Here is a 26,535-nt window from a genome sequence, read left to right as displayed (position 1 = left end):
CACAATGGCCAAGACCAGAGAGCTGTGTAAGGACATCAGGGGTAAAATTGTAGACCTGCACAAGGCTGGGATGGGCTACAGGACAATAGGCAAGCAGCTTGGTGAGAAGGCAACAACTGTTGGCGCAATTATTCGAAAATGGAAGAAGTTCAAGATGACGGTCAATCACCTTCGGTCTGGGGCTCCATGCAAGATCTCATCTCGTGGGGCATCAATGATCATGAGGAAGGTGAGGGATCAGCCCAGAACTACACGGCAGGACCTGGTCAATGACCTGAAGAGAGCTGGGACCACAGCCTCAAAGAAAACCATTAGTAACACACTACGCCGTCATGGATTAAAATCCTGCAGCGCACGCAAGGTCCCCCTGCTCAAGCCAGCGCATGTCCAGGCCCGTCTGAAGTTTGCCAATGACCATCTGGATGATCCAGAGGAGGAATGGGAGGTCGTCATGTGGTCTGATGAGACAAAAATAGAGCTTTTTGGTCTAAACGCCACTCGCCGTGTTTGGAGGAAGAAGGATGAGTACAACCCCAAGAACACCATCCCAACTGTGAAGCATGGAGGTGGAAACATCATTCTTTGGGGATGCTTTTCTGCAAAGGGGACAGGACGACTTCACCGTATTGAGGGGAGGATAGATGGGGCCATGTATCGCGAGATCTTGGCCAACAACCTCCTTCCCTCAGTAAGAGCATTGAAGATGGTCGTGGCTGGGTCTTCCAGCATGACAACGACCCGAAACACACAGCCAGGGCAACTAAGGAGTGGCTCCGTAAGAAGCATCTCAAGGTCCTGGAGTGGCCTAGCCAGTCTCCAGACCTGAACCCAATAGAAAATCTTTGGAGGGAGCTGAAAGTCCGTATTGCCCAGCGACAGCCCCGAAACCTGAAGGATCTAGAGAAGGTCTGTATGGAGGAGTGGGCCAAAATCCCTGCTGCAGTGTGTGCAAACCTGGTCAAGACCTACAGGAAACGTATGATCTCTGTAATTGCAAACAAAGGTTTCTGTACCAAATATTATGTTCTGCTTTTCTGATGTATCAAATACTTATGTCATGCAATAAAATTCAAATTAATTACTTAAAAATCATACAATGTGATTTTCTGAATTTTTGTTTTAGATTCCGTCTCTCACAGTTGAAGTGTACCTATGATAAAAATTACAGACCTCTACATGCTTTGTAAGTAGGAAAACCTGCAAAATTGGAAGTGTATCAAATACTTGTTCTCCCCACTGTATATCAGTAAGGTTGACTACATAGATATTTAGCGTGAATATATATATTAGTAAGTCATGTATTGATATTTTACTCAGGCCGAGTCAATCTAGGTTTGAGATGTTTGATCATGCATGATCCAGATGACTGATTAAATATATTGAGAATCTGGTTGGATTCAGGTATGGAGAATGTAGAGGGGGATGAATTCTCAGTTATATGGCATAGTTTAGACTCCAATCATATGTATCCCACTATGGGAGAATATTTTTATTTTGGAAATCAAGTTATGTGAATTGTTTAGTTAAAGTAATGTTATATCTGGGGAATTTTACTTACAACAGAAAAAGAAAGAAAATGGGGGAACTGCTATGTGTTTACACAGGAGTTGTTAATGTGTTCAAGCCATTTATTTAAGTCACTGGTGGGTACCAGAAAGTCTGAGTGCCAGGAAGGCTGGGGGGCCACTGGTGTTAATCTTCGAATGAGGACGTGATGGAGTGTCCTGACTGGGGTGCAAGATGATACCATTGTAGTTGGGAGTGTCACCCAATAATTGTTGGCAAGAATTGGATTACAATGCAGTATATAAACTGAGAGATCTCTGTGTCTGTCATTCGGATAGCAAGGGGCAACTTACGTGCAGCTTGCTATGTTGAATCCGGTACCGTTTTATTAAATACATTGTATCAACTCTCCATCTAAGTGTTTAATTATCTTCTTGCATCCTGAATATCTTGATACCAGAGAACTCATCATAACAAGTACCCTGTAACAAATCAATACAAACATTTTACAGAGAGGATGGTTATGATAAAATACTATCACACACAATGGTCTCTCAAGACCAGGATTGGGAAACGTACAGTAACCGCATGTCCTCATTTTCAAGGACAGTTTCAAGACTGTGTATCCGTTTCAAAACACTGATCTAGCATTGAGGTCCTTAAGCCAATCACAATGCTAAATTAATCTGATTTAATCCAGGATGTGAGGATGCTAAAGAAAAAATGATCATAGTTCATTGTAGTTCATAATTATTCATATCGCAATTTTTATTAATTTATCCTATATCGAAATAAATAAAAAAAGAAACAAAACAACCAGAAGAAGCAAGAATGACATAATTGATGATGGAATGTATTTTCAGTAAATAAAATAAAGCTCCAACTGTTACACAACGTGTGCTTTATTTCACCCACAGATATCGTGTCAAATAAAGCACCATTATATATATATATAAAGTTATATATATATAGTTTTCATATACACCGCCAGGCAACAACTAGAGAAGATTCTTTACAGAATCAAGTTTCTTGTGGTTCTTTTTTAATGTACAGGTAAACTTAGTTTGGATATTAACCACAGAAAAAAGCAAGGCAACTTTTGCCTCGTTCATAAAGTACAAAACTGGCACAGAGGACACCATTTTATACAGAGTAAAAATGCAATTAAATTAAATTGCATACAGAAGACTAAAATTACTGTAAACATTTCCCTGTTACAGCAACCTCAAAGAAATATATCACTTCAAAAAGAACATGGAAATCAGTAAAAAACAAATTATTTTTGCCCTTAAAAAAAATGTGCTGTAGTTTTTTTTAGAACTTGATCTTTTTCGTCCAATGGATCGGAGGCTGTGCATGTTTATCGTTATTTCGGAGCATGCCGTCTAGCCTTCTTCTGCCATTGAAGCTGGGGAGTAGAGATCACGTGACATACCAGAGCACAAGAGCCAACCGATAGAAGCACATCAGCAGAAGCCAACGCAACACATACAGCAAAGGGAAACGACAAACAAAAGGATGAAAACACGGAAAGAAAAGTGTTAACGAAAGAGCATAATTCATTTAGAGAAAAGAAATAACATTAGAAAAAAAAAGACTTTAAAAGGGCTCATGGTGCTGAGAGCAATAATGGTGATGTCACGAGGAGGCGGGGCAGGGCCCTTTCCCAGATAGTTTTGTAACCACAGCGATAGTGGCCTCCACTGTCCTGTAGAGCATTTCCAGCGTGTCCGGAGGCGGGGCCGAGTTTATCAGAGCCTGCGAGGGGGCGTGGCTACTGCACCCTGGGACCTCTGGCCCCTCTCCTGCCAGCCCCAGGGCAGATGGGAAGGCCAGGTCCTCCGAGGCCAGGGCGGCCGAGCCTCCGCAAGTCTTAGAGCCCGTCTCCTTCTCCTCCTTTGTCTCATCCATTGCCGCCGTTGCTTCCCTCCTCCTCTCTTCCTCCTCCGCTCCTGCCATGGCTGCCTGCTGAGTCTGAGAAGACTGCGGCTCCTCCCCTAACTGTCCGCCGCTGCCATACGACAACTCCCCTGTCTCTGGGAGGGAGGAAGAGGATGATGATGAGGAAGACGAGGAAGAGGAAGCCTCCATCTTCTCCTCCTTGGGGGAGGCGTCCCCGGCGGGTTGGCTGCAACTGGTGGCAGCGGTAGGATCTGGTGAGGGCAGGTCGTGCTCGGTTCCTGGGTCGATGAGGGACGAGGAGTCCCGCGTCTCTGTGTCTGAGGTGCTGGTGGGAGTCAGCGCCTCCTGGTGCTCCGGCTTCAGCTCGACACATGGGGGGAGGGAGGAGGAGGAGGTGGAAGCGGCGCAGGCGGGTCCGGATATGGTCACACCCCCAGTGCTGGTGCCAGCGCTGGTGCCCTCCCCGGGGCCGTCGTCGCTACTCATCCGCCGGCGCTTCACTGGGGTGGCGCCCTCCTCCTCCGCTGAGAGACAGAAGAAACTCAGGTGATTAACCTTCACATCAGTGTACAGGTACTACTATCATTAGCTTTTTCGACTTCAATTCATATTAATTTCCCAACGAGTTTAAATGATACAGAGTCCAACCCTGTTCTCTGCTTAAACTATTATGTGACAATAGGCTGAAAGGGATACTTGACTACCACCAATGCATTTCAATTCTTTCATCAATGTTTGTGACAGGATACTGTATGCATGCGTGTATAGTACCTTTGGCCTTGCGGTCCTTGGCCTCCTGTTGGAGCGTGCTGCGTTGCTGCACACATGCGCTACACTTGGACAGCAACTCCTGCAGGGCCGGGCCCAGAGCCGGGTCCAACGCCTGGGGGGTGTGTATGGACAACATCAACGCCAACGCTCGCAGGTCCTAAAGAGAGGGAGGGAGAGGGACAGAAGATGAGTGATTATCTAGTAGAGAATAGGATTTGAACAGGGAATTACAATCTAGTAAGGCATGACATTGGAATTAACGAGTAAAGCATGAAGTGCGCATGAATAAGGCCTGAGTAGAGCATGAAACAGAATATGAAAAAAGGGATGAATAGCATGTGAATAAGGCATGAATAGTGTATTAACAGAATGTGAATAAGACATGAATAGTGTATTAACAGAATGTGAATAAGGCATGCATAGTGTATTAACAGAATGTGAATAAGGCATGAGTAGTGTATTAACAGAATGTGAATAAGGGGTACTGACAGCGTTGAGGAGGCCGCTGGTCTTGCTCAGCTCCAGGCGGTGCGAGGCCAGCTCGGGCTGTAGGCTGTGGTACTCGTTCAGCAGGTTGGTCACCAGCAGACTGATCAGGTTGGCGCAGCTGGGGCCCGACAGCACCTGGCTCTGGACCTGAGAGATGACACACACACACACACACACACACACAGTCAAGCACTCGCAAGGCCCATCAACTTGGTATTTAAAGTAGCAAGCGGTTAGCCTGAGTGCCAGATCGGATTATGCAGTCTTGCCAACATCATTGCGGTCACAAGACGGCAAAACAGATCTGGGACTCAGGCTAGCATGGACTTAGCAAAACCAACCTTGGTAAAAGGGTTGCATGTCGTCATTGGATGCATAAATGACATTACAGGCTATAAACAGGCTAAAGCAGAGGCGGTCAACGTTGAAATAAACGGATGTTAGAGATGGCTACCTTGTGCAGGAAGCAGGTGAGGAAGGAGTAGGCCATGTTGTTGTTGAGAAAGGTCCTCTCGTCCATCAGGATGCACTTGATGTACTCGCCGAATGCCGGGTCCTCGCACAGAAGCTTCACACACGTCTTAGCCAGGGCCGACTACAGAACAGCATAGCAGATGTCAGTGACAATGTACGGTAAGTGTGTTTGTATATTGTGATGTGTGTTAAGTGTGTTTGTAAGTGAGAGAAATATAATGCATATGTGTCTGAGTACTTTGTGTGAGTGTGCGTGACTGAGTGTTTAAGTGTGTGTTTAGGTGTGTGTGTGTGTGTTATTTACCTGAGACTGGCAAAGCTCCGTCCACAGCTTGGGGAAGAGGGCCAAGTGCAGAGGCAAGCCCTCGTACGCTATCAGGACACCTGGAGTCAGACAGATATGGTCACATTGGAGACCCACCAGATACAGACACAACACAGCCCTCTTTAGTCATTAGATATAGTAGCATTAGAACTACATCAATACAAACACACATAAACCCCCACTTACTTAGTTTGACAAGGGTCTCGGTGAACTTCTCGCAGTTGATGGCGACTCGACACAGCAGGTGGATGAACTGGTGGTAGGAGAGGAAGTAGTCTAGGAGCATCCGGTCATACACCTCATCTTTACCCTGAGAGAGAGAGAGAGAGACATGGACGTTTATGATCCTTCTCAATGATAGGAAGAAGACCACCCTAGTGCAAATATACACATGGAATGAACAGACCTTGAATTGTGAAGAAACATAAATAGAGTAACTTCATTTTCCCAAGAGGGAACTTCAGTTGTGGCTCTAATGGGCACCATTTCCACTTCCATTATTTTAACCAGGTAGGACAGATTGTCTTTATCTTACATTAACCTTTACTTAGCCAGGTAAGCTATCGAGAACAATCTCTCTTACAATAATAACCTGGTGTGAGATTCCCTAAAAACATAAAGATCATCTTTAGCATTAAGACCACTGTTCTATCTATTATCTACCATCAAACTTAAGATGATCTTTGTGCCAAAGATAGTCTTTATGTATTTAAGGAAATGACAAACTGGCCAAGAGAAATTAGACACAGTATTATAGAGAGACACACACCTTGCTGGTCTCCACCATGGAAGGCAGGAGACACATGTTGAGTTCAGGTCTGGGGGGTCTGATATTGTTCTTGCCTCCCATCAGCTTGATGTTCTCTCTGCAGGGCAGGTAAGGCCCAAAGGACACTGTGTACAAAGATACAGTCAGATTCAGACAAATCACAGAGGGACAAATCCTACCTGGTCTTACGCAAATCTACAGCAACATTTATGTCAACAGGAGATTTGGACAAAATGACTCCGCCTACAGTGATTCCATGTTTTTTTTTCTTCTTTCTTTCTAGATTTCTGTAGGACAGTAGAGTGAGTGCCTCAGGCACGGAGAGGCCAGGACAGTCAAAGACTCCCCGTTACTCTGGCATGCACTTGGAGAACCAGAGTCTACAGACAGAGCCAGGGTCCTTAGGATAGCATGCTGTTACATATAATACGTGAACTGTGTAGTATTATTCATCATTATATATTTTCATGATTGCTTGTGTTTGTCGTCATTCACTTTCGTCAGTACATACGACTTTCTTAGTTGCAGTAATAAACCCAGTGCAGTGTACAGAGGTACAGCGCTGCAGTTGAGGGAGACTCACTGGGGATGTTGCTGTGGTGGTAGGTGCAGTGGTTGTGCTGCAGGAAGGGCACCAGCGTATGCAGGAAGTCATGGGGACTCAACAGGACCAGCTCCTTCAGAACATCTGGAGGGGGAACAGAAATACACAGGAACTATTAGTGAAATGACATCTCATATTACCATACAACAACAAGAATTGGTTTTATTCCCTAGAGTGAATGGAATTGTTCCAAAGGTCTATTGCATATACTATGTGGAATAGTTTAGAGGGGAAATGTGGTAAAATATTATCCAAACTCTGTGTGTGTGTGTGTGTGTGTGTGTGTGTGTGTGTGTGTGTGTGTGTGCTGTTACCCAGGCAGGCGTTGCGGAGCTCCGGAGGGCTGTAGGAGTTGAGGAGGGTGAGCAGCTTGTGGGCAAAGTCGATCCTTTCCTGCCACTGGATAAGAGCCTGCTTCACATCTATAGGAGAAGAACACAGGATATACAGAGTCTTTACATCAGGGTCCCTTAATAAAGGCAAGTAACTGAGCTCTGGTTAACAAAGGTAAGGCTGTGTCAAAAGAACGCTGGGCTTATTCACAAGGGGGCGAATCCTAACTCGTTCACTTAGTAATGCATTGATGTCAATGGGAGACAAAACATTTGACTTGGAGATTAGGTTTCGCTACAAGGTAGGAGGTCAGAGAGGAAGGAGAGTGAGGGTATTTTTGCTGACCTTTGCGCTGCAGATAGGGCCGCGTGGCCTTGAGCACCGACAGGAAGATGGACAGCAGCTCCACCAGGTCCCCCGTCACATGACACGCCGTGGCCTCGTGGTACATCATGTGCAGGGTGTTGAACGACTGCAGGAAGCAGAGAGAGAGAGAGAGAGAGTGAGAGAGGGGCACGTCAAATGACAGGCAATGGTTTATGCTAGAACCCTTGGCCTAAGAAATTAAACCTACATTGACACTTAACTTCCCTACAATTTACAGTAAATATTATTTTACTGGATACAGTTCACAATGAATAAACTTCATCACAAACTACCAATATCATGTGCAGGGTGTTGAATGACTGCAGGATGGAGAGAGAGGGAGGGGCATGTCAAATGACAGGTAATGATTTATGTAACAGCTATGTCATGGTAAACCTCTATGGACACCCTTTAGATTGTCAAACTTTTAAAAAATATATAACATTTCTTATATTGGATACAGAATAAACTACATTAAAACGCAGAGTGATGAACGAGACTTGGAAATGTGGCAACACGAGTCTACCCCCAACCCCACTTTCCTAAAACAAACTCAAAATGATATTCACATACGAGCCAGTGAAACAATGCAATGTATAAATGGTTCAATATAAGCCTAATAACCATAATGAGTAAATGTGAGTAGCATGTCTTGTCATACCTCTGTCATGAGGATGAGTCCTCTGTTGAAGACCACCAGTAGTCTGTCCTCATCGTTCTCCAATAACACACGGAAGGCACTGGGAAGGAGGACACAAACCACAGTTATATTATATAATAGACATTACTATATTTCACATACCATTCATTTCAAAAGTAAGACATTGCCCATATGATTCTCTAAAAGGCATCAGACATTTCCCTGGTTAGGTTGCCGTGTGTTCATATTTTAAAACTATGCAGATGCTTTGTATCTGGGCCGTGTTCATTAGGGCATGCAACGGAAAATGTTTTAAAACGTTTCGAAACAGAATTGATTGTGTTCTATTGGACAATTCCAGGTAGTCCCTGTTTCAGTCCGTTTTCTTCCATTTGGTGCCTTATGAACATGACCCTGGTAGCAGGTGTGAGTGTGCGCCTGTTCCCCTCTGTGCGCGCCTGTTACCCTCTGTGTTACCTGATGAGTGTGGTCCAGCAGGAGCGTCCGTCCAAGCAGCGAAGGTAGCAGCTGATGGTGGTCTTCTTAAACTGCTTGACGTCCTCCAGCTCCTCCTCCCTCATGTCCGACCTCTGGGCCACAAACAGCTGCATCAGGTTGAACAGTTCCTCCACCGCCTGCAGGGGGACAGACACACACCAGACAGTGGTCAGAGACGCAACAGAGACCTCATACAGGAGTCAGAGACCCCATCCAGAAACATCCCCCAGGCCTATCCCCTAATCCCTAATATTATCCATCTGATATTTTCATGAAGTGCCTATTGGATGTTTCTGGACAGGGCACAAGAGAATCGCCTGAGGGGTCACAGACATAGGCACTATAACAGAGGGGTAGATAGTCGCCAGAGGCAGTAAGAGAGAAAGAAAGATAGACTGACAGTCACACGGACGGACAGACACACACCAGCACCCAGTCAATCAGGGAATCTTCCCATTATACACAAAGGGACAGACAGTCAGTCAGACCACCCACCCCTGGGTACTGGCTGGCGTGCGGCGTGAGGTTCTTGAAGGCCCACTGGATGTTCTGGTGCGAGGCCAGCTGGCGGGTGAAGACGGGCGACTGCTCACAGCACATCCTCAGGATGCCGTAGTATGCCGGCAGCATGCCCCGGTTGAACAGCACCACCTGTTGGGAAATGATATCAAGCAGCCTTTCAGACTCACCTCTAGTGACTGACCTACCTTTCTTATTTGACTGTTGTGTTTTTACATGTACAACTTGTTCCTGGATAAATTGCTCTACGCCAGTGGAAGGCGCTTCTTTGCACTGAAGGTTATAACTATTGAACTGTTGGACGTAGGGGCATGGAATTTGGTAAACATGAAGTTCGAAAGGACAGTCGTCTACGGCGGTAGCATTAGGCCTCGTAGTCGTTGTGGCAAACATGCACTACACATAACTCATCACCTATTTGAGGTAGAATCATGCAACTTGGTGAACATGCTTAAGATAGGTATTGCCATTGCCCATTTTAGTGTCATGCTTCCCAATGGGTGACCAAAGTGGTACTGTTTCTATTGCTAGGACCTCGTTGCCGCTGCTCAAAATATATTTATTTTGTTATTATTATTATTTGACAAAAATGTAGGGGGCTCGCAGCTATATTTATTATTAATACCTCCTGGTCGTCATGGTCGGCCAGGATGTAGTTGAAGGCGATGTTCTTAGTGACCACGGGGTTCTGGACGACCAGCCGGACGTTCTCAGGACACTCTACACACACGTTGTACCAGAAGGAGAGCAGGGCCTGCTTGTTGTGATTAGTGGCGATGGCTGGTTCAGACAGCTTCGGCTGAGAGAGGGGGAAACGTGGAGAAAGATCAGAGAAATTGTATTTAATTACTATCACTAGTGTTATTATTCAATAAGGTGTGTATAGGTGAGGAACCACAGAGGAAGAGAAAAAAGAACCAAACAAATCTAAACTAAGTAGCTAATAGACTTCATTTTCACTTTTAAGTGTACGCCTTGAGATTGACTAAATGCCTTTATTTAGTTATTCTAGTGTAGTGAATGTACAAAGACACTAACTTCTAAATGACTAATATGCCAATCTAATACCAGTCTCATTTAGCCCACTCAACTCTTCCCAAAGCAGACAAAGCCCTTTCAACCGCCCCCATCCGCTCACCTGGAAGAGGTTCCACAGGTCCATGAAGTAACCGGAGAACATGAGCTTCTCCGTCTTGGAGATGAGGCAGTAGGTCATGAAGCTGAAGTACTGCACCAGCTTGGTGGTCCCATGCACCGCCGCGTCCACGTAGAGCTTGGCCCGGCCCAGAAGGCCCAGAAGCAGGTTGTACACCTGGTGTAGGAGGATAAGGAAAGATTAGAGAGATTTTTCTTTTTCATTCAAAATAAACAACTTCAAAACAGTCGCTATGAAACACGTACACTTCAATCTAATCGTTGTACATACATAATACAATTTATTTAAAAGATTGGGTTGTAAATGAAACCCACTTCTCCCAGTTTCAAAAAAATGTCTTTACTTGAATTTTCAAACTAGAAGATATCATCCAAAGTCTGAGCAGGTGCTGGGTATCAAAAAATACCAACAAATGGTTATAAGTGCCAAGACCGGATTGGTCAAAACGTTGTCACTAATGATGGAAACAGTTTGACTTAAGCCCATTTTAATTGTATAATTAGTAGTAGTAGTCTTGTTATGGGTTAGGTTGTTGGAGCTTGTGTGTGTTATTGTAGCGACAAGGGGAAGTGCAGAAAGTGTCAGTCTCAGGTCAGACACGGTTAGTGTTGTATATTAAGATTCGAAGGAAGTAGGTAAAAGAGCAACAGTCGGGTTCCTGTTTTGCCAGCTCCTGTGGAACTAGGGCAAGGAGAGGTGGTGGAGGAACTCAACATCCATGTGAGAACAACAGTTGAAGAGAGAGGGAGGAAATCTGTTGAGGGGGGGCCAGATTGGGCCCACCCCATCGACACTAACTGCAGCTTTATCTCTCACACACACATCCCCGCCCACAAAGGTTCTAGACACCAACAAAGAGGCACAGACGTAGTTGCTGCCCAGCAACAGAGACAAATTGTTGATCTTAGACATACAAGAAGGGAAACTCCGCCTCGTCGGGGTATAAATATATGCTTATGTGACTTGCATGCAGGGCCGGTCATTGCCTTTCTGCGGCCCTAGGCGAGACCAAAAAAGCCTACCGTTAGTAAAACACCAAAAAAAGACGTCCAAAAGACGTCGGCTCGTGCTTACTGGGGTGTACCCTACCATGTCGACCAGCAATGGAATTTTATGAATGCCCATCCATGTGGTAGGCCCACCATTTGTAAAACAGGCCATTGCATTCGCTTTATTAGTCCGGATTCCTGTGACTAATCAATTTGGCTATTTAAGCTCTGAATATCAGCTACCAAACTTTAGCAGGAGTTATCGTGAGCCTATTTGCAATGTGTTTACACAGCAGGAAATGCAGAACTATTTTCTTTTTTGCTATGATCAGCTTGTCAAAAATGTACAGATACAAACTTGAAACCACTGATCATGACAATGGGGTGAAACTCCTGGACAACAGTTGTGATTGCCCATTCCATATTGTCCATTTTTACTTTGACCTGTCCTATTTTTAGGATATGTTGTTTGTTAACCATTTTTATTAGATTGGGCAGCATTTAGGTTAGGCTATTCGATCAGAGAAACCTGCACGATGTAAAAAGTGTCCGTCTCAATACATTGTCATACATATTATCTCCAGCCTGTAGGCTACAGAAAATGCCACATACTGTTTCTACCAAATCCTGTACCTGCTACATGATTTATGTTAGATAATTTTTTTGACGGAACGTTGGTGGAGCGCCGCAGCGATGAGTCTCTCCAACAGCACCCGGGAGAAGCGAGCTGGGAATGGACGAGCTAAATATTTTACGCCTTTGACAAAGTGGGCACTGCTTATCATAGGGCGGCATCAGCGCTCACCTAAAAAACTTAGGGAGCACATATTGCAGTGTGTGTGACTGTGGAGTCTCGTTAGCATACCTGGTGGAGCACCACGGTGGTGTCGGGAGACAGGGGCAGGTCCCGCGTGGGGATGTGGAGGGAACGCGTGGAGCGGAACATCTGGCGGAACGAGTTGCTGGGAATGAGTGACACCAGGAGGTAGGCTGCCGCTAGAGGGATAGAAAGAATTCAGAGTTAGAGCAGAGTTTTGCCTAAATGTCTGTCCTTTTTAGATTTCTAGGGTAACTACACACAATTGTTCTTTTGTTCGAGTTTGAAGAGATTGATGGGGATGAGTGCAGTGGAGAGCAGTGGTACCTAGCTCTCTGCTGGTTCTCTGTGAGAGGTGGGGATGGAAGAGAGAGAGGGAGCAACAAATAAAGCACAAGATGAAAGGGCACGTTTGTAACCTGTTTTAGGCGATTGTTTTATGGGGAACTTTTGTAACCTACACTATATATACACAAAAGTATGTGGACACGCCTTCAAATTAGAGGATTTGGCTATTTCAGCCACACCCGTTCGTTGCTGACAGGTGTATAAAATCGAGCACACAGCCTTGCAATCTCCATAGACAAACATTGGCAGTAGAATGGCCTTACTGAAGAGCTCAGTGACTTTCAATGTGGCACCGTCATAGGATGCCACCTTTCCAACAAGTCAGTTCGTCACATTTCTGCCCTGTTTGAGCTGCCCCGGTCAGCTGTAAGATCAGCTAGATGGAGGCAAGACTGTGCAAGGCCAGGGGTCTTAGCACCATATACCTTAACCATGCCAATGCTGACCAGGATGGAGTGGCGTTGTAGTGAAATCTTTACTTAATATATTTGCTTTATGGGACTCGTCATTTATCTCACTTCTTTCAAAGACGTCGTTGCAGCTCTATCTATTTGTTGTATTTATTTACTTATTTTTGAGGGCAACTCATACTCAAATGAACTTTTTGATATTGTTGATGTCTACGTTATTTTTGTTGACGTTTTTATTCTGATACAAGTTTATTTTTGTACTATACTCTTATTTTATTGAATTAAAAGGTTGGGAGACCACCGCCCAATTTAGACAGCAACTATGTAACAATTGTCTTTAGAGGCTGTATGTTTTATCTAAGAAGTATGTGTTCAGCAAGTGGAAATGTGTCTGATAAGCTGTAAGAAGTTTGTTGTTGGATAGTTATATTTTGTGTTTAAGTTTTAATCATTTAAGATTTACTTGGTGTCATCACTGTTACACACAATACCTGGCATGTGGCAGCCAAGTGTTCATAGCAACGTCGCGTTTTGATCCTTCAATGTCGGCTCTTCATGTCATTCTGAAGCCAAATTCACCAAGAGTTGGATTGTTCACCCACTTATAGAAACCTTCCATTGATCTCACTGTGCAATCATTACACAAGGACTGATAGGAGAATGTGCATGCAGAGGAGTATACAGAAGATTGAAGATTCTTCAAAAATCTAAACAAAATAAGAAACAGTATCCGGTGGCAACCTGACCTGACCGACAGGAAGGACAGGACAAAGCCCCTCCTGCACAGCATCACTTTTTCATAAGATAGAAGAATCGTTGATACTATGGAAAAATAGAATGATGATGAATAATGATTTATAGCCTCTGCGTAAAAACAAAAAAGTACCCTATTGTGAAGAGGAAATGTCTAGGAGCAACAACGGTTCAGCCGCAAAGTGGTAAGCCACACAAGCTCACAGAACAGGAGTGCCAGTAGCGCGTAGAAATCATCTGTCCTCGGTTGCAACACTCACTACTGAGTTCCAAACTGCCTCTGGAAGCAACGTCCGCAAAATAACTGTTAGTCTGGAGCTTAATGAAATGGGTTTCCATGGCCGAGCAGCCGCACACAAGCCTAAGATCACCATGCGCAATGCCAAGCAACGGCTGGAGTGGTGTAAAGCGCATCGCCATTGGACTCTGGAGCAGTGGAAACGTGTTCTCTGGAATGATGAATCACGCTTCACCATCTGGCAGTCCGACGGACGAATCTGGGTTTGGCGGATGCCAGGAGAACGCTACCTGCCCCAATGCATAGTGCCAACTGTAAAGTTTGGTGGAGGAGGAATAATGGTCTGGGGCTGTTTTTCATGTTCGGGCAAGGCCTCTTAGTTCCAGTGAAGGGAAAACGTAATGATACAGCATACAATTACATTCTAGACGATTCTGTGCTTCCATCTTTGTGGCAACAGTTTAGGGAAGGCCCTTTCCTGTTTTAGCATGCCCCCGTGCACAAAGCGAGGTCCATTCAGAAATGGTTTGTCGAGACCAGTGTGGAAGAACTTGACTGGCCTGCACAGAGCCCTGACCTCAACCCCATCGAAGACTTTTGGGATGAATTGGAACGCCGACAGCGAGCCAGGCCTAATCGCCCAACCTCACTAATGCTCTTTTGGCTGAATGGAAGTCCCCGCAGCAATGTTCCAACATCTAGTGGAAAGCCTTCCCAGAAGAGTGGAGGCTGTTATAGCAGCAAAGTGGGACCAACTCCATATTAATGCCCACAATGTTGGAATGAGATGTTCGACGAGCAGGTGTCCACATACTTTTGGTCATGTAGTGTAGTTAGTAAGAACTTCCAGACAGAAACAGCAAGAGACAGAGAAAGAGAGAGAGAGACATCACAAGTGTTCTTACAGGTGCGGACACGGGGGTAGTTGTGGGCCAGTAGGAAGCGCTCCACCCAGTTCTCCATGTTCTGCAGCACCCAGCTGTGAGCCAGCTTGTTCCTGGGGGTCTGCACCGCCAACCAGTCCAGACACTGGCTTGGGTTGTACTCTATCACCTGGGAGAGAACACACACAAAAGGATACGATTTTGAATATTTTAGGCAACGACATCAAGATCAACTGAAATAACTTCATAAAGTGGGTTATGGACAAATATGGATAAATTGATGTTCAACTGAAGTAACTTGATAATGAACAATGAATCAGATGAACCTGTGACTATGTACCCTCCAAGCTCATCATTAAGTTCAGTACCCTGGGACTGAACACCTCCCTCTGCAACTGGATCCTGGACTTCCTGTCAGGCCGCCCCCAGGTGGTGAGGGCAGGCAACAACACATCCACCATGCTGACCGTCAACACGGGGGCCACTCAGGGGTGCGTGCATAGTCCCCTCCTGTCCGCCCTGTTCACTCACAACTGCGTGGCAATGCCTAACTCCAACACATCATTAAGCTTGCTGACGACACGACGGTGGTAGGCCTGATCACCGACGACGAGCATGGGCCCTCAGATTCTCAAAAAGATCTACAGCTGCACCATTGAGAGCATCTTGACTGGCTGCGTCACCGCTTGGTATGGCAACTGCTTGGTATGGCAACTGCTTGGTATGGCAACTGCTTGGCATTCGACCGCAAGGCGCTACAGAGGGCAGTGCGTACATCACTGGGGCCAAGCTCCCTGCCATCCAGGCAGTGTCAGAGGAAAGCCCTAAAAATGGCCAAAGACTCCAGCCACCCAAGTCATAGACAGTTCTCTCAGCTACTGTACGGCAAGCGGTACCGACGCACCAAGCCTGAAACCAACAGGACCCTGAACAGCTTCTACCCCCAAGCCATTAGACAGCTAAATAGTTAACCAAATAGCTATCTGCATTGACCCTTTTTGCACCAACTCTTTTGAATCATCACATACGCTGCTGCTACTGTTTATTATCTATCCTGTTCCCTAGTCACTTTGGCCCTACCTATATGTACATATCTACCTCAATTACCGTGTAACCCTGCACATCGACTTGGTACTGGTACCCGTTGTATATAGCCAAGTTACTGTTATTTATTCCTCGTATTATTATTTTCCTCTCTGCATTGTTGGGAAGGACCCATAAGGGTCACTGTTAGTCTACACCTGCTGTTTACGAAGCATGTGACAAATAACATTTGATTTTTTTGTGTGCGCGCGTGTGACCGTACCTCCCAGATCCTCTGCAGTATGTATGAGGCGAAGGAAGGCATGCCCGGAGGACCACCTGACAGCTCCATCAGCATGGTGAGCAGCTTGAAGAAAGGGTTTGCTGCCTAAAAGAGAGGGATGGAGAGGGAGAGAAGGGGATGGAGAGGGAGAGAAGGGGATGGAGAGGGAGAGAAGGGGGGAGAGAAGGGGGATGGAGAGGGAGAGAAGGGGGATGGAGAGGGAGAGAAGGGGGGAGAGAAGGGGGATGGAGAGGGAGAGAAGGGGGGAGAGAAGGAGTGGGAGAGAGGGGGATGGAGAGGGAGAGAAGGAGTGGGAGAGAGGGGGGTGGAGAGGGACATAAGGGGATGGAGAGGGACATAAGGGGATGGAGAGGGAGAGAAGGAGTGGGAGAGAGGGGGGTGGAGAGGGACATAAGGGGATGGAGAGGGACATAAGGGGATGGAGAGGGAGAGAAGGAGTGGGAGAGAAGGAGTGGGAGAGAGGGGGATGGAGAGGGAGAGAAGGAGTGGGAGAGAAGGAGTGGGAAAGAGGGGGATGGAGAGGGAGAGAAGGAGTGGGAGAGAGGGGGAGAGAAGGAGTGGGAGAGAGGGGGATGGAGAGGGAGAGAAGGAGTGGGAGAGAGGGGGATGGAGAGGGAGAGAAGGAGTGGGAGAGAGGGGGATGGAGAGGGAGAGAAGGAGTGGGAGAGAGGGGGATGGAGAGGGAGAGAGGGGGATGGAGAGGGAGAGAGGGGGATGGAGAGGGAGAGAGGGGGATGGAGAGGGAGAGAAGGGGATGGAGAGGGAGAGAAGGGGATGGAGAGGGAGAGAAGGGGATGGAGAGAGAGGGGGATGAGAGAAAGAGTGGGATGGAGAGAAAGAAGAGGAGAAAATTAGAGGGATAAATTAAGATTTGTACAAACTAATAATTGAGTTGGATATTAAATTGAGAGCATTTTGTATTAAAGGGGTAGGTTCTCACATCAGTGCTTACCTCAGGCGTCAGTTTAGCAATGGAGGTGAAGAGCATGGATACAATCTGCAACAGAACACAGGAGAAATTAGATTAGAAATATACTGTATGTGCCTGTGTGTGTGTATGTAATAATAATTTGGAGGGTGCTTATATTTGTCCTATTTCAAACATGTAAAAGTGTGTATTAATACGAATTGGAAATGTGTTTTTTGCAAATCCCAACTCTCCCTGAGACAACCTCGGAGAGTGGGGTCACGGCCAGGGTCTGCCATTAACAACAGCGACGTGTTTGTTTGTGTGTGCGTGCATTGGTTGGTGTGTGTGCGGATTGGTTTGTGTGTGTGTGTGTGTGTGTGTGTGTGTGTGTGTGTGTGTGTGTTGGCGCATCTGTTAAACGTACGTGCTCGGCCAGGCGGTTGTTATAGCGACACAGGCTGAAGATGAGGTTGCAGGTCTGCCTGATGTTGATGCCGTCTCGGATGTGCTGGAAGAGGAAGGGGAAGCCTTTCCCCCCGGTCAGGGCTGCCATGTCACTCTGAGACAGAGTCAGGTGTCTGGAGAGGGAGAGAGGGAGAGGGGGAGAGGGAGAAAGGGGGAGAAGAAAGAAGGTGAAATGAAGGAGGGGGGTGATTTGAAAAGCAAATAAATGTAGTAGTATTTACAGCTTACTTTTGGGCAGTATTACCAACACGATTTTGTGCTGTGACAAAGCTATGAACATTTCCTGTGACCCAGCAAATCTACAAAACCAAATGTCTAGTTCGGGGTGATCCTCAAATCATCCCGTAACATTGACCAATCTCACTTTGCTAGTAGCAGGTAAAATCCCTGTGCCATATTATATACTGCTTTCCTGTGTCCCAAGTGGTGCTATGCCATGGCCAGCAGTGCCCGTCTGTGCCCTACCTCTCAGAGCGGGACTGTTCCACAAGCAGGGCGATGAGGGCTATCATCTTCTCCAAGGCGGCCGGGCGGTACTTCTCTTCCGCCAGGGACAAGATGTCCTCCTCCTCATCCTCCTCTTCTCCCTCCTCCTCAGACAGCACCTCCACCTGGGGCTGGGGGGACCAGGTCATTACACACAAGCACAGAAACATACACACACAGGTACACACACACACACAACTAGTGTATACTTACGTTCTCAGGCCCCTTGGTGCCCATGTAGAAGTGCACCATGATGGAAATGGCTTGTAGGGACAGAAGGAACTGACTCTGGAGGTATGAGAAAAGAGAAAACAAACAGACTGTTAGCAAAAACAGTGTCCTCTAAAACCCCTTCAAGCCATGTATCTCGGTTCAAGCCCTGCAGGAATCACAGAAAACCTACTGAAAATGTACGCACTCACAGAGCAGGCTCTGGTCAAAAGTAGTGCACTATGCAGGTAATAGGGTGCCATTTGGGACTCAAACTTACACTACAGCGAACACATTTTTACACACTTAAGTCCTTTTGGATAAGTGTCAAAAGTATATTCCTATAAAACGACTACTGTTATCAACGACCAACCTCCTCCTCTCCCATCTTGGCGAACTCGTAGAGGAAGGCGAAGTACTCAGTCAGGTGTTTGCTGTGGGGCTTGACGCCGTGCTCCATGATGGACAGAAGCGTCTTGACGAAGCGCGTCACGCACGAGCGGCTGCCGATGTCCTCCACCGGCCCGTCCATGTCATCAGACCTGGAGGCCACACACAGGAAGAGGAAGTGACATCAGACAACTTGTCAGGTCATGTTCATTAGGTACCAAACAAATGAAAAATGGACTGAAACAGAAAGGGACTACCTAGACTTGTCCAATGAGAAACTCTCAATTTCGTTTTCTGTTGCAAAGCATTTCGAAACATTCTCTGTTGTGTACCCTAATGAACATGACCCAGGTGATACAGTGGAATTAAACTTGGGAGTTTTCCTGAGTTTTTCCAGAACATTATAAATCGAAACTTCTTTGGTTAATGACCATTTTCCTCAAAGGTTGTGCCACAAAACTCTCCAAGTGGCCACAGTGCTAGGGCAACTAGGTAACACACGGCACCTTTCTCTCAGCCATCTAATGACAGACACAACATGGTTATGTCACGCTGCAACGCCTCTAGCGGAAGCAAACCATTATCAGTTCAAGAGCCACGTTATAGACTACTCATGGGATAGCAGAAGCTAGTTTAATGTGGGACTTTTTTTCTTCAATTGTTTACACTATAAAGCTTACAAATGAATATGTTTCTCAGTTGTGAGTGATTGATTGACTGGGTGGATGATTGATTGGTAGATAAGTGATCGTTCCTACCCGTCCTCCATGCCAGGTTGTAGGTAGAGGTGGGCGTGGACTGGCCGTAGCCTCTGGATGACGTGGATACACAGTCTCTGGAACATCTGATGGGGGACAACAGGGCAGTGTGTGTGAGTGTGTGGGAGTGTGTGTGTGTGTGTGAGTGACTGGAGAACAATCTGATTAGGGCTCTCACCTGCCGAACAATCTGATTGGGGCACTTGATGAGGATCTGCATGGGCCACCAGTTGTCATCAGCCATGCGGTCCAAAAACCACTGAAAGACCATGACGACATGAAAACAGGAAGTTAGCAATTACCCTGCTAATGATTGAAAACTATTCAGCACAATGTTCTACCTGATTTGTGCTTCAATAAACTGTAAATTTACCTCGCAGGCCGCCTGGCTGTTGTTGAATTGTTTGGTCAGTAGCTCGATCCACTGCAGCATGGTGGGCTGAAAACACACACAGACCAACTTTAGACAAACTCTTGCCATAAGTTACAGACCGTCTTCCACACCGTAAAACAGAGCATAAAATCATCACTGAAAAATAACCAGAGATTGCAATTGAGGCTGGCAACTAGAGCCATCCACTGACAGTAAGGAAGGACAACTCACCTTTTCCTTGGAGTGAATGAACGTCTCCAGGACAAATGATGTGCTAAGCTGTAATCAAGGAGGAGAGGTGTGAGAGTGGAAAGTACTGTGTATTCAAAGTGTAACGGTAAAGCCATCAAAATATATCGGTGAAAAGTTAAAAAGGATTTTCTAATGAAGTTCTATGGTTGAGACTAAGGGTTTAGTGGAGTGTGGTCGTACCTTGGCGGTCATGAGGGAGATGGCTTTGGGGTCTGGTAAAGTGCTGGGGATGCTGCTGCAAAGCTGCCACATGAACCTGTAGATAGGAGTACAGAGAGAGTCACAACACTGATCTCAGACCAGTTTATACACCAAGGCAGCACTTCATCCTGCACTATGTTAATAGATCAAGACCACATTCATATGTCATTGCATTTGAGCTATAATTGAGACAGTACTTCATAAGTAAAATCGATTTAGTTCTATATTTCAGGGTCAAGTCTTTGGCACACAAGCAAAGTACTGTTAACATAAGACTCTCGATAATAGCACATCTGCATTCTAGCTTCAGAAAAGGTGCAGTCATGATGGCTAGTACAAAAATGTGTCACTGACCCAAAGTACGTGTGCTCGAAAATGTTCTTGTCCTGAAGAAACTGCATGTTGTCTTGCCAAATCCACTGAGTAGAGAAAAGAAGACGTCAGAATAATCATTTCAACGTTTTGAGAGAATAAAGAATGTGAGAAAGGAGTTCTACGAGATCGTAACCAGCCAGGTACCTCGAGTAGATCTGGAGAAACGTCGAAGTTGAAGTCCTTGCCATTCTCCTCCTCTAGCTCCACTCTCTTATAGAAGAGCATGTAAGCACTGTGGGTCTGGAGGGAGAGACATGACAAACTGTCAACTTTTAAACCCATTTTTTAAACAAAAATGTCACATTAGAAAATGATTTACAAGGAAACTGACCTTCTCAAAGGAGAAGTCCATGAACTTGTCGGTGACAGAGTCGTACGTTTTTGTCTAAAAGAAAAATATGTTGGTGAGATGAAACATTTCAATATCGAAAAGTATTAATTAACAGTAAAACATTGGGAGCTTTGTCTTTATTTCAGGATTTACCGTCATCTCTCCACCGAAGCACTCGGAGGCTAGCTGGGCCGAGTCAAAGGGCTTCACCTCGGCATCGTTGAATAGGTACCTGAGAAAAGCAAGCGAATTAAGTTAATGACAGTCGGTTGTATACCCTAAAATTAAAAAGAACCCAGAAGTAGAACAGTGCCATGAAATCAACCAATTGCAAGTCATGAATTTCCATGTAAATGGACTAAAGTATATTGTATCGTAAGGCCATAACACGAGACATCTTTTTTAAAATTCCCCACGGAGCTGATTTCAATACTAGACCCAGAGATATTCCTCACCACTTGTTATTCTTGTAGGCGTGCGGGTTGACGATGTCTCGGATGAAGCTGTAGTAATGGCCGCCATCCGCCGTGCCCGTGTGCACTGTGACGCCGATGAGGTCGTACTCGTAGCTCTCCGCCACCTTAGCCTCGCCCTCCTCCCGGAAACCTGTAGTAGGACATAGCGGACCACATCAATGAGAAACCCATTCCTCCAATTATTGGTTGGATAGCTACAATAGGATATATGCTTGTTGCGCCACCTAGCTTGCCCTCTGATAGGCTAGGTGGACCTGACGAAGATACCAAGAGCAAAACTTTTTATATTGCCTATAAATCACTGGGGAGCATTACAGAGTTGCAGCATCACTGGGGAGCATTACAGAGTTGCAGCATCACTGGGGAGCATTACAGAGTTGCAGCATCACTGGGGAGCATTACAGAGTTGCAGCATCACTGGGGAGCATTACAGAGTTGCAGACATTACTTTGTTTTCACATATTAGTTTTTCTATCCAGCACATTTGTCCTTTTTCTATAGGCTAGGAAAAAGAAAATATCTGCATATTGCTGTTCATTCAAATACACCGACTAGACAGTATAGTTCTACAAGTGAATTTACAGTACATTCGGAAAGTATTCAGACCCCTTGACTTTTTCCACATTTTGTTACAATACAGCCTTATTATAAAATTGATTTATAAAAAAATCTCTATCTACACACAATACCCCATAATGACAAAGCGAAAACAGGTTTTTAGAATGTATTATTATATACATAAGTATTCACACCCTTTGCTATGAGACTCGAAATTGAGCTCAGGTGCATCCGGTTTCCATTGATCATCCTTGAGATGTTTCTACAACTTGGAGTCCACCTGTGGTAAATTCAATTGATTGGGCATGATTTGGAAAGGCACACACCTGTCTATATAAGGTCCCACAGTTGACAGTGCATGTCAGAGCAAAAACCAAGCCATGAGGTCGAAGGAATTGTCCGTAGAGCTCCGAGACAGGATTGTGTCGAGGCACAGATCTGGGGAAGGGTACCAAAACATTTCTGCAGCACTGAAGGTCCCAAAAGAACACAGTGGCCTCCATCATTCTTAAATGGAAGAAGTTTGGAACCGCCAAGACTCTTCCTAGAGCTGGCCACACTGAGCAATCAGGGGAGAAGGGCCTTGGTTAGGGAGGTGACCAAGAACCTGATGGTCAATCTGACAGAGCTTCAGAGTTCCTCTGTGGAGATGGGAGAACCTTCCAGAAGGACAACCATCTCTTCAGGACTCCACCAATCAGGCCTTTATGGTAGAGTGGCCAGACAGAAACCACTGCTTGGTAAAATGGACATGACAGTCCGCTTGGAGTTTGCCAAAAGGCACCTTAAGGACTCTGACCATGAGAAACAAGATTCTCTGGTCTGATGAAACCAAGATGGCCTGAATGCCAAGCGTCACGTCTGGAGGAAACCTGGCACCATCCCTATGGTGAAGCATGGTGGTGGCAGCATCAAGCTGTGGGGATGATTTTCAGCGGCAGGGACTGGGAGACTAGTCAGGATCGAGGGAAAGATGAACGGAGCAAAGTACAGAGAGATCCTTGATGAAAACTTGCTCCAGAACTCTCTGGACCTCAGACTGGGGCAAAGGTTCACCTTCCAACAGGACAACGAACCTAAGCACACAGCCAAGACAACGCAGGAGTGGCTTCGGGACAAGTCTCTGAATGTCCTTGAGTGGCCCAGCCAGAGCCGGACTTGAACCCGATTTAACATCTCTGGAGAGACCTGAAAATAGCTGTGCAGCGACGCTCCACATCCAACCTGACAGAGCTTGAGAAGATCTGCAGAGAAGAATGGGACAAACTCCCCAAATACAGGTGTGCGAAGCTTGTAGTATCATACACAAGAAGACTCAAGGCTGTAATCGCTGCCAAAGGTGCTTCAACAAGTACAAGCTTCAAGTACTGAGTAAAGGGTCTGAATACTTATGTAAATGTGATATAACATGTTTTTGCTTTCTCATTATGGGGTATTGTGTGTAGATTGAAGAGGGGGAAAAAACTATTTAATCAGTTTTAGAATAAGGCTGTAATGTAACAAAAAGTGTAAAAAGGGGTCTGAATACTTTCCAAATGCACTGTAGAACAGGGCCTATGAGAACCAATCAGGTGGTTGGGGGTCTGTTGGAACAGGAAGTGACACGTACCCTCTTTCCTGTCGCCCTTGGCCATGAGGAAGTCCTCAGTGTAGGGGGTCATGTCGAGGCGCAGAGGGAAGGAGAAGTGCGTGTTGACCTTCTCCTTCATCATGGTGACCATGTTGAAGGTGTAGCGCATGGTGTTGAAGCTTAGGATGCGAGGCAGCTTCTTGAAGCACGCCCTGGAAGGAGAAGGATCGAGAAAGGGAAAGGCGATTAATCGAAGCAAAGGTCAAAAAGAGAGAAACTAGAGACGTCAATAACAGTTATTTTTTCAAACGGTAAACCAACATCAACTGGTGGAGAACCAGCTAACCATTTCAAAAATGTCTAGTATACAACTATAACTGCCAATTTATTATGGTTGGCTTATTTTCTGTAGAAAAAGTACACAACGCATTTCGACCAGCAGGGTCCTCTTCAGGAGGTTTGTCGTCGACTCACCTCTTCTCTGCGCGTACTTTCTTGCCACACTGGGAGCAGGTGTACATGTTGTCCCCCTCCAGAGTGTCCTTGATGGTCACCTCGTCCAGAGACTCCTGAGGAAAAACAAAGACACAATCAGGTCTCTACCAACATGCCAAGCAGTACTGTATGAACAAGAACTAGGAGCATAGAAAACACACCAGACTAACAGAGTATGACATAGGAGGAGTTGAGGAGAAGTTGCCATTTGCAAGAGGAAGAATTTCAACCTGAATCGAAGGCAGCAGTGTGACACTACAGTGAGATTTGAGACGTGTGATTGGAAGGTAAACCCCAGTCTATAACACTTGGTAGCACTTCTAAACAAAGTAAACAATGTTGTTGGCGATGTTGTACTTACGTAGATGTTCTTCATGTCGGCCACTTGGCACCTGACTGTGTAGAACTCTTCGGCTGTCTGACTCACGTGGTCACAGTCCTGTTGGACAGAAAAAATGAGTTGAATGAGAATGGCTTTACACACACACACACACACACACACACACACACACACACACGTAGAGCAACATTCTGAGGTGAATTTTTGTAGTGCAAAGGAATTGTGCAAAGCGCCAAAAAAACGGTAAACAATCTCGCAGTGTGATTGAATGCGGTTTATAACGAGTTTTGCACTTTACACAATTATTTTGCACTACGGAAATGTTGCCGGTAAAAAGAGTATAGTGATTCTTACCAGCGAGACCACATTGTTGGTGATGACCCCTCCAAAGAGCGTCTTCACTGTGTTTTTCAGGTCCTGGGACATCTCCTCTATCTTGGTGATGAGGTCGGTGAAGAACTCGGTCATGTCCTTCTGCTCGCCCGTGTTCAGGGGCTGCTTGTCCATGGTGTAGGTCTTACAGAACGGACGGGGGTTGTACGCCTTCCTCTCACTCTCCTGGAACGAGGGATGGAGAGAGGAGAAGAATGAGTAAATGGAAGAAAGATGAGTGGAGCAAAAAGTAAGTAGCTGAGGGGACAACGTCTGTCTGTTCTTGTCAATGGACTGAGAAGATAGCTGAGAGCGGTGTGGCAGAGGGCTGAGAGAGAGAGAGCGGCTGCGTACCATGAGATAGGTGAACATCTTCTGCAGCTCCAGTAAGGTGGTCTTGTGCTTTATCTCCTCTGCATACTGGAAATGGAAAAACACACCTCTCATTAATAAACAACTTCAATAGCAAAGCATTCTTCAGGTGGCACAGGGAGTGAAATGAGCATTCTAGTATAAAATGGCTGCCGTGTATCATCCAGATGAGTGCTATATACAAGCGGTGGATGAGGTGTAATTGTCCCATACAACCTACAGCACTGTGAAAAAGGAACCATTGTAATATCATCCATTACAATCACTAATAGAGAGAGAAAAAGACAGGAAAGAAACAGAGAAAAAGAGAGAGGCGTAAGAAAAGCAAGAGAGAGAAAGAGGACAATAGTATTTAGAGGACTGACCTTTGCAGTGAAGACGGCCTGGCGTGCCTCAGGGATCATGTAGAGCTGTTGGATAGTGGAAGCCAGGTAGCAGGTGGCCCCCAGGTTAGTGAGGCCCACGAAGCGACACTCGGCACGCACGTCGTCGTGGGGCCAGTAGTCCCACTTGTACGGGGCGTGAGAGGCTGGGGGGAGGTAGAAATGACCATTTAATTAACATCAACACAAATGTTCATATCTTTCAGGAGCCTAATAGACTATACTGGATTTAAGATTGTTTGATGATGCTCAAACATGTATATTGGATCCTAATCATTTTCAAAAAATGTGACCTCAAACTTTAATAAACCAACTTGCTCCGCGCTCATTTGATCCGGTCATGGAAATCCATGGAGCAGACATTACCAACAGGAATGCCTTACTTCAAAGGGATGCTATTTGGTTGTTTGTTTAAAACCAGCGTCTAGTATTTCCGCACGAAAAATGTCAATTCAATACCCATTGTATTCCCTTGGGCCTTCCCACCAATGCATTACTCTCATTGACAAATATTCCTAGTAGCATTTTCAACGGTTGCAAAAGGTTCTTCTCACTCTGCATGTGCTGGGACATGACCCAGTTGTGGAGCAGCCTGTAGTTCTCCACCGAGCCCTTCACGGTCTCCACCAGGAGGTCGTAGGCGGCGGCGCGGGCCGCGTGCGACTTGCACTTGGGCTGGGCGCGGTCGGCCAGGCTGGGAAGGAGGAAGAGCAGGTTGTGGACGTCGCGCAGGAACTCCTGGCCCTCGCGGGAGAACTTGAAGGGAGGCTTGTGTTTGAGGACGCTGGTGGCGAGGCGCAGGAGGCCTGTGAGGCCGTCGTCCTCGATTGCGCCGTCCTGCTGGTCCAGGATCTCACGGCTGGGGAGCGGGAGACAGGTCAATGTTTGATCAAGCAAACTTCAGTGTAGAACTGGTTTAAAACAGTCTTGTCTTATGTATTTGAACTGAGCTGGCCTTAATACTCCAGCAAGAATGTGGACAACGCAAGCCATCGCACATCAAATACATATTTCAAGAGAGACCTGGGTTGTGTCTGAAAACAGCACCCTTTTTCCTATATAGTGCACTACTTTTGACCCGGGCCCATGGTCCAAAGGTA

The 26,535-nt window shown here is 45.9% G+C and overlaps 1 protein-coding gene across 2 annotated transcripts in view; it reads right to left on the bottom strand.

The window, feature by feature from the left end:
- Positions 1–2,270: 2,270 nt before the first annotated feature.
- The window catches only part of usp34 (ubiquitin specific peptidase 34), a 61,933-nt gene continuing 37,668 nt past the window's right edge, over positions 2,271–26,535 (bottom strand). The window contains exons 39-78 of one of the 2 annotated variants that reach the window (XM_084164101.1): positions 25,990–26,294; positions 25,418–25,581; positions 25,035–25,100; positions 24,663–24,866; positions 24,330–24,407; positions 23,948–24,042; positions 23,513–23,685; positions 21,325–21,475; positions 21,023–21,101; positions 20,870–20,923; positions 20,683–20,778; positions 20,518–20,582; positions 20,143–20,218; positions 19,942–19,989; positions 19,711–19,776; positions 19,516–19,596; positions 19,338–19,423; positions 18,563–18,731; positions 18,193–18,267; positions 17,959–18,110; positions 17,453–17,606; positions 17,059–17,115; positions 16,098–16,202; positions 14,813–14,960; positions 12,207–12,337; positions 10,335–10,508; positions 9,822–9,995; positions 9,173–9,328; positions 8,657–8,814; positions 8,201–8,279; positions 7,519–7,645; positions 7,155–7,262; positions 6,820–6,924; positions 6,237–6,361; positions 5,654–5,777; positions 5,447–5,526; positions 5,123–5,263; positions 4,669–4,815; positions 4,180–4,336; positions 2,271–3,932 (exon numbers count right to left, since the gene is read on the bottom strand). In XM_084164101.1, the coding sequence (XP_084020227.1) occupies positions 3,145–3,932; positions 4,180–4,336; positions 4,669–4,815; positions 5,123–5,263; positions 5,447–5,526; positions 5,654–5,777; positions 6,237–6,361; positions 6,820–6,924; positions 7,155–7,262; positions 7,519–7,645; positions 8,201–8,279; positions 8,657–8,814; positions 9,173–9,328; positions 9,822–9,995; positions 10,335–10,508; positions 12,207–12,337; positions 14,813–14,960; positions 16,098–16,202; positions 17,059–17,115; positions 17,453–17,606; positions 17,959–18,110; positions 18,193–18,267; positions 18,563–18,731; positions 19,338–19,423; positions 19,516–19,596; positions 19,711–19,776; positions 19,942–19,989; positions 20,143–20,218; positions 20,518–20,582; positions 20,683–20,778; positions 20,870–20,923; positions 21,023–21,101; positions 21,325–21,475; positions 23,513–23,685; positions 23,948–24,042; positions 24,330–24,407; positions 24,663–24,866; positions 25,035–25,100; positions 25,418–25,581; positions 25,990–26,294 (5,521 nt within the window). In that variant the 3' untranslated portion in view covers positions 2,271–3,144. The remainder of the gene's footprint in view (positions 3,933–4,179; positions 4,337–4,668; positions 4,816–5,122; positions 5,264–5,446; positions 5,527–5,653; positions 5,778–6,236; positions 6,362–6,819; positions 6,925–7,154; positions 7,263–7,518; positions 7,646–8,200; positions 8,280–8,656; positions 8,815–9,172; positions 9,329–9,821; positions 9,996–10,334; positions 10,509–12,206; positions 12,338–14,812; positions 14,961–16,097; positions 16,203–17,058; positions 17,116–17,452; positions 17,607–17,958; positions 18,111–18,192; positions 18,268–18,562; positions 18,732–19,337; positions 19,424–19,515; positions 19,597–19,710; positions 19,777–19,941; positions 19,990–20,142; positions 20,219–20,517; positions 20,583–20,682; positions 20,779–20,869; positions 20,924–21,022; positions 21,102–21,324; positions 21,476–23,512; positions 23,686–23,947; positions 24,043–24,329; positions 24,408–24,662; positions 24,867–25,034; positions 25,101–25,417; positions 25,582–25,989; positions 26,295–26,535) is intronic. The other variant, XM_084164102.1, reaches the window with a different exon arrangement.

The sequence above is a fragment of the Coregonus lavaretus genome (assembly GCF_964263955.1).
Source record: "Coregonus lavaretus genome assembly, chromosome: 6".
Classification (NCBI taxonomy): Eukaryota; Metazoa; Chordata; class Actinopteri; order Salmoniformes; family Salmonidae; genus Coregonus; species Coregonus lavaretus.
This window is presented reverse-complemented; position numbering and strand designations above follow the sequence as displayed.